The sequence below is a fragment of the Mastomys coucha genome, unplaced genomic scaffold, assembly GCF_008632895.1.
Source record: "Mastomys coucha isolate ucsf_1 unplaced genomic scaffold, UCSF_Mcou_1 pScaffold3, whole genome shotgun sequence".
Taxonomy (NCBI): Eukaryota; Metazoa; Chordata; class Mammalia; order Rodentia; family Muridae; genus Mastomys; species Mastomys coucha.
In genome coordinates this window covers 49,516,816-49,522,953 of record NW_022196909.1, presented here as the reverse complement: position 1 = coordinate 49,522,953, position 6,138 = coordinate 49,516,816, and the positions used below count along the sequence as shown (strand labels likewise).

The 6,138-nt window shown below is 53.9% G+C and overlaps 2 protein-coding genes across 2 annotated transcripts in view; both read left to right on the top strand.

Moving 5' to 3' along the window:
• Stk19 (serine/threonine kinase 19) overlaps positions 1-3,469 on the top strand; it is a 7,914-nt gene extending 4,445 nt beyond the window's left edge. Inside the window, exons 2-6 of the mRNA XM_031347016.1 lie at positions 984-1,079; positions 1,340-1,479; positions 2,899-2,996; positions 3,087-3,234; positions 3,424-3,469. Coding sequence (XP_031202876.1) covers positions 984-1,079; positions 1,340-1,479; positions 2,899-2,996; positions 3,087-3,234; positions 3,424-3,469 — 528 coding nt within the window. The remainder of the gene's footprint in view (positions 1-983; positions 1,080-1,339; positions 1,480-2,898; positions 2,997-3,086; positions 3,235-3,423) is intronic.
• Positions 3,470-4,344: 875 nt separating this feature from the next.
• C4a (complement C4A (Rodgers blood group)) overlaps positions 4,345-6,138 on the top strand; it is an 18,723-nt gene continuing 16,929 nt past the window's right edge. Inside the window, exons 1-5 of the mRNA XM_031347899.1 lie at positions 4,345-4,481; positions 4,581-4,773; positions 5,216-5,417; positions 5,623-5,693; positions 5,773-5,861. Of these exons, the coding sequence (XP_031203759.1) occupies positions 4,417-4,481; positions 4,581-4,773; positions 5,216-5,417; positions 5,623-5,693; positions 5,773-5,861 (620 nt within the window). The 5' untranslated portion in view covers positions 4,345-4,416. The remainder of the gene's footprint in view (positions 4,482-4,580; positions 4,774-5,215; positions 5,418-5,622; positions 5,694-5,772; positions 5,862-6,138) is intronic.

Below are 6,138 nucleotides of genomic sequence, written 5' to 3'. Positions count from 1 at the left end.
GTGTGTGTGTGAGGTGTTTCATGTGTGTGAGAGAGGTGTTTCATGTGTGTGTGTGTGTGTGTGAGGTGTTTCATGTGTGTGTGAGTGTGCGTGCGTGCCCCGGGGCCTGAGCTGCTGCCCTCAGTTTGCTGAAGTGTCTTTACCCACTCTGGCTCTGGTTGTGTTGCGGCCCACAGAAATCCTTGCTTGTTTGTTTGGGTTGGTTGTTTTTGTCTACTTCTTGTTTGTTTGCCTGGCATTTAGGCAGAATCTTATAGCCTAGGCTGGCCACGCACTCAAAGTTTTACCTCCCTTTATCCAGTACTGAGTACAGGCATGCACCATCATGGCCGGCAGCATTTTTTGTTTGTTTGTTTGTTTCAAGACAGGGTTTCTCTGTGTAGCCCTGGCCGTCTTGGAACTCAGTCTGTAGACTCGGCTGGCCTCGAACTCAGAGACCCACCTGCCTCTGCCTCCCAAGTGCTGGGATTAAAGGCATGTACCACCACTGCCCAGCGGCCAGCACCATTTTTATTTAAGTATTTTATCCAGTGCTTCTCACACGCCTCTACCCAGAATCCAGGCTGATGAGTCTTTGGGGCAGGGTCTGTCTTTATCATTGTTTGTCTTTTCCTTTCCAAACAAGTGCTTGCTGTGTGGCCCTGGCTAGCCAGGAGGTCAGCTGCTTCTGCCTCAGAGTGCAGGGGTTTAAGGTGTGCTGTTAGCTATAGTGACTGATGAGAGTCCGCTCTTAGAAAATGTGTATATTGATTGATTAGCTCATAAGGCTGGCATGTGGAAGGTGACTACTCGGAAGCTGCACCTTGACGGTCACCTAAGAGTGTCCCCATGGTCCATGTCCTAAGAGTGTCCCCATGGTCCATGTCCTAATCCCCCTCCCCCTCTTGCGCCCCCCCCCCATCAGAGTCTCTGCCCCAGGGCTCAGAACATGGCTGCTTGTCTTACCTGTCTTTCTCTTTCCACTCTCCTCTCTGTGGAGACAGAAGGAGCTTCAAGAGCGGGGAGAGATCAGAGTCATCCAGCTGGGCTTTGACTTGGATGCCCATGGGATTGTCTTCACAGAAGACTACAGGACCCGGGTATGTGAGAGAGAGGGTGGGAGTGGGGTGGGAGTGGGGTGGGGAGGGCACGAGTGTGGTGTCGGGAGGGAGCTTGGGTGTAGAAATAACTGAAGAAAGGAGCTTTATCCCTAGCCCACATCTCATAGCGGCACGGAGCTCTGGGAATTAGTGAGATGGGGAGGAGGGAAGCGGGAGGACCCAGGAGAAGGGAGTCAGAGATAGAGAGCCGTGGTGGGGGATGGGCTCATGCTGGCCACCGACATCAACTCTGGTTCTAGGTGCTCAAGGCCTGTGATGGCCGACCATGCGCTGGGGCGGTGCAGAAGTTCCTGGCCTCAGTGCTCCCAGCCTCTGGGGACCTTAGTTTCCAGCAGGACCAGATGACACAGACTTTCGGCTTCAGGGACCAGGAGATCACGTGAGATGTGGTGGGGTCAGTAAGTCAGGCCTCTGGCGGTGCTTTTCCTTCTGAGTAAGCTGTGTTTCTGTCTAGTAAAGTGAAATGTACTCCACCCTGCAAGAGAGTCTTGGACTAGAGGCTTGCCCAATATGAAGCCTGCTGGAGCCATGCCCGACAATGCCATGAGAATGGGAAGTGGCAGAGGCTCCAGGGCCCCCGTAAAGTACTAGGCAAGGTCTCAGTACAGAAGGATTTTGGGGTGCCATACCTGTGTCTGGCCTCCTGCCTTCCAACTTGCTGGTGTGAGAACTCACTGTTCTCCCCTGGGAAGTAGCAGGGTGTGAGTGGGGAGAGTTCATAGGTCATGGTAAGCCCAGAGGTGACCCTCACTCCTCAGCCACATTTCAGGTCCTGTGCTCAGGGAGAGCTTCCTAAGGAAGCTGTTTTATCAACAAACAGTCCTCACCAAGAGGCCTGGGGAGCTGGCTGGGGAATTCCGTGCAGTGTGAGCAGGAGAGCCTGAGTGAGCTCCAGTCCTAGCACCCCCATAAGCTGAGTGCAGTGAGGTGCCTGGGACCCCAGTGCTGGAAGTGGGGGCAGAGGCTAGTGAAGTGCACCCAGACCAGTAGGCTCCAGGTTCAGTGAGAGACGCTCACAAAATATAAGGTCAAGCTAAGTGTGATGGTGCAGAGGCAGGTGGATTTCTGAGTTCCAGGCCAGCCTGGTCTACAGAGTGAGTTCCAGGACAGCCAGGGCTACACAGAGAAACCCTGTCTCAAAACCCCCTCCCCAATAAATAAATAAATAAATAAATAAATAAATAAATAAATAAATTAAAAGGGAAAAAATAGCCCAGTGTTTAAGAGCACTGGCTGCTCTTCTAGAGGACCCCAGCTCAATTCTCAGCACGCACAAAATGGCTCTCAACAGTCTATAACTCTAATTTCAGGGGATCCAGTGCCCTCTCTGGCCACCAGAGACACTGCATGCATGTGGTAAACATGTAGTCAAAGCAGGAATACACATAAAAAATGTCTTTTCAGAGGGTCAACAGTTATTGCACATACTTAATGTAAGCCTGTAGCCTTTATAATGCTTGTGTACCTGCTCACACAGTATACTCCACACACACACACACACATACACACACACACATACACATACACACACACATACACGCACACACACATACACACACATGCACACACACACATACACACATACACACACACATACACATACACACACATACACACGCACGCATGCACGCACGCACGCACGCACGCACACACATGCACACGCTCAGTTAGCAGGGTGAGTTGGACCCACTGCCTGGGTTGCCTGTGTTTCTGGAAGCTTGGTGTGCACACATCAACAGTTGGGGAAGGGAGGGTTCTCAGCCCAGGCTGCATCATCATGGCCGCCTACCACCTGCAGGCACCTGGTGAATGCTGGGGTCCTCACTGTCCGCGATGCTGGAAGCTGGTGGCTGGCTGTGCCTGGCGCTGGGAGATTCATTAAGTACTTTGTTAAAGGTATGGTGCCTCAGGAACACCCTTTGGGGGGGGGTCTTTAGGTCTCTGGGCTTGACTCACCCCTTCCTTTTCCTGGACCTTCTCCTCCAGGGCGCCAGGCTGTTCTGAGCATGGTGCGGAAGGCCAAGTACCGGGAGCTTGCCCTGTCAGAGCTCCTGGGCCGCAGGGCCCCTTCAGCAGTGCGGCTGGGTCTTGCTTACCATGTGCACGACCTCATTGGAGCCCAGCTGGTGGACTGGTGAGTCTAGTCCTGAAACCTGGGAAAACTGCAGGGACCCAGGGTTGGCATCCCCTAAGCCGTCTCTCAGTCACCAGTGAAGCCCAGTTTCTCTCATTCTTTCGGGCACTCAGGAGGACACTGTACTAAATTCTGAGTTTTCACACTTTGGCCTAGGCAGCTGGCTCTAGTCTTGTCTCTGTTTTACAGTGTCCCCACCACTTCTGGAACTCTCCTTCGCCTGCCAGATACATGAGGAGGAGCCAATGCTTGGTTTCTGCAACTCACTGAGTGAGGTTCCTGGAAGTGCCGCCCCACGGTGGCTGCGCAAGTCAGCGCAGTGGGTGCCAGGCTCTGCTGCTGCCATCTGGGGCTCCCACCTGATCCAGGCTGTGGGCGCTGCAGCTCTCTTGCTTCTGTGGTGTGGAGCCAGGAGCCGTGCAAGGGGACGAGAAGGTGGGATTGCTGGAGACACTGGAGCAAGGTGCAGAAAACTCTGCCCTTCATGTCGGGTCGAAATTGCCAAATAAAATATTCTTTTTTTGCCTGCTTCTTCCGGTGTCCTTTGTTGAGTATGGCGTGTGCACGGCTATCTGGAGAAGGAGAAGCCCAGCTGAGGGCTGAGCATTCTATCATAGTTTAGAGAGAGCAAGGCTTACTCAGGCCAATTTCCCCGTGGGGGTGAGAGTGTACCCCAACTTCTGAGCTACAGGCTTTCTGTTAGAGCATACACCAAGCAGAGGACTGTCTTAAATATGAGGCAAGGCACTTGGGAGCCCATTCTAGTTTTGTTAGGAACTTTACCTGTCCTGTCCGTGCCGTGTGCCATGTTGGAGCTCTATACACTCACACATGGGCAAGCACATGCACATGTACACACACACACACACACACACACACACACACACACATACACACAGAGAGAGAGAGAGTGTTAAGGGAGGTACCTGGTACTGGGAATAAACAAGGGAGCACAAGATCTGTTTTGGGGCCAAGATTTCTTCAGAGACCCTGATGTTTGGGTTGCCTCCCCAGCTCTGGGCCTAGAGCCAGTTGCGTTTCTTGGCCATCACGTGGTTTCCCGGCTCATGGGGCAAGGGGAGGGGCAAGGTCCAGAGTCAAACTCTGCCCCAACCCTAGGTTGACCAGAAGGGAGCGGACGGTCAGACCGGACAGGTCTGACGTCTCCTGGATCCTTCGGCCATGCGGCTCCTCTGGGGGCTGGCCTGGCTGTTCAGCTTCTTTGCCTCATCTCTGCAGAAGCCCAGGTCCTGGGAAAGACACTGATGTTTGGGTGGGCCAGCGGGAGGGAGAGTGGGGTGGTGGGGTTAGGCTGGGTCTGAAGATGCCCCTCACTGCCCTCCTAGGTTGCTCCTGTTCTCACCTTCTGTGGTTAATCTGGGGACCCCCCTGTCAGTGGGGGTGCAGCTCCTGGATGCTCCTCCAGGACAGGAGATAAAAGGCTCAGTGTTTCTCAGAAACCCAACGGGTGGCCCCTGCTCCCCAAAGAAGGACTTTAGGCTCAGCTCGGCAAATGACTTGGTGCTTCTCAGCCTTGAGGTAACCAGTGGCCACACCCCAGCTGCTTCTCAGGCCTTTCTGCTGCACCCCGATTGTCTGTCTAGTTATAGACAGGAGCTTGCTATGTGACATAGGCTGGCTTTGAACTCACGGCTGGCCTCTTGCCTCAGCCTCCAAAGTGCTAAGATTTTACAAGTACACCTGGTTTTCCTGTTGCCTTTGGTTTATTTTATTGTTTAGTTTTGCTTTTGAGACAGGGTTTCAGGGTGTAGCCTAGATAGCTTGTAATCCCTCAGTGACCCTACTGTGGGCCTCCCAAGTGTTGGGATTACAGCCGGGCGCCATTGTGCCTGGCCCTTTTGTTGATTTTTCAAGCCCCCACTGACATCCTGCCTCTCCTCCGGCGCAATGGCCTTGTCCCTACCTTGGGCTCTGTATCAGGTCCTTTTTGCTGTCTGATAGTCTCCTCCTCTCTTGATAGGTCCCACTGAAAGATGTGAGGAGCTGTGGCCTCTTTGACCTGCGCAGAGCCCCCAACATCCAGCTGGTGGCACAGTCTCCGTGGCTAAAGAACACAGCATCCAAAGCCACAGAGACTCAGGGTGTCAACCTGCTCTTCTCTTCTCGACGAGGCCACATCTTTGTGCAGACCGATCAGCCTATCTATAACCCTGGGCAGCGGGGTGAGCCTCCAGCCTCGGGGCCTTTGCTCTGTCTCTCCCAGGCTGCTCAGAGCATGTTTGGTGCCCTCTATGTAAGGCGACTCCACAGACAGGGCCACCCTGGGGGCTTGATTAGCAGTTAAGTCCCTGTTGTCTCCTTGCAGCTGTCCGTCCCTTTACCCAGGACACTCACCTCTCATTCCCCCCAACCCCCCACCCCCACTAGTTCGTTATCGGGTCTTTGCACTGGATCAAAAAATGCGCCCATCCACTGACACCCTCACGGTCATAGTGGAGGTGAGTGTCTGACCTCTGAGCTTCCCGCCCCTGTGCACTGATGTGACCTCCCACCTGACCACATCGACTCCCCTCTCAGAACTCCCGTGGCCTCCGTGTACGTAAGAAGGAGGTGTTCGACCCCACGTCCATCTTCCAAGATGACTTCGTCATTCCAGACATCTCAGAGTGAGCTCTCCTTCCTCAGGGCATCCCTTTATCTGTACCGCCCCAAGTCCTGCTTCCCTGGGCACTGTCCACCACCTCTGACAGACAGAGGCATGTTCCAGAGCTTCTGAATCTGCCCTTCCCAAACCTCTGGTCAAACCACAGCTTTCTCCTGGAGGAATCAGGCCATGGCTGTCTGTGAATGGGTAGCCTGGACTCACTCAGGCCATGGCTGTCTGTGGGTAGCCTGGACTCACTCAGGCCATGGCTGTCTGTGGGTGGGTAGCCTGGACTCACT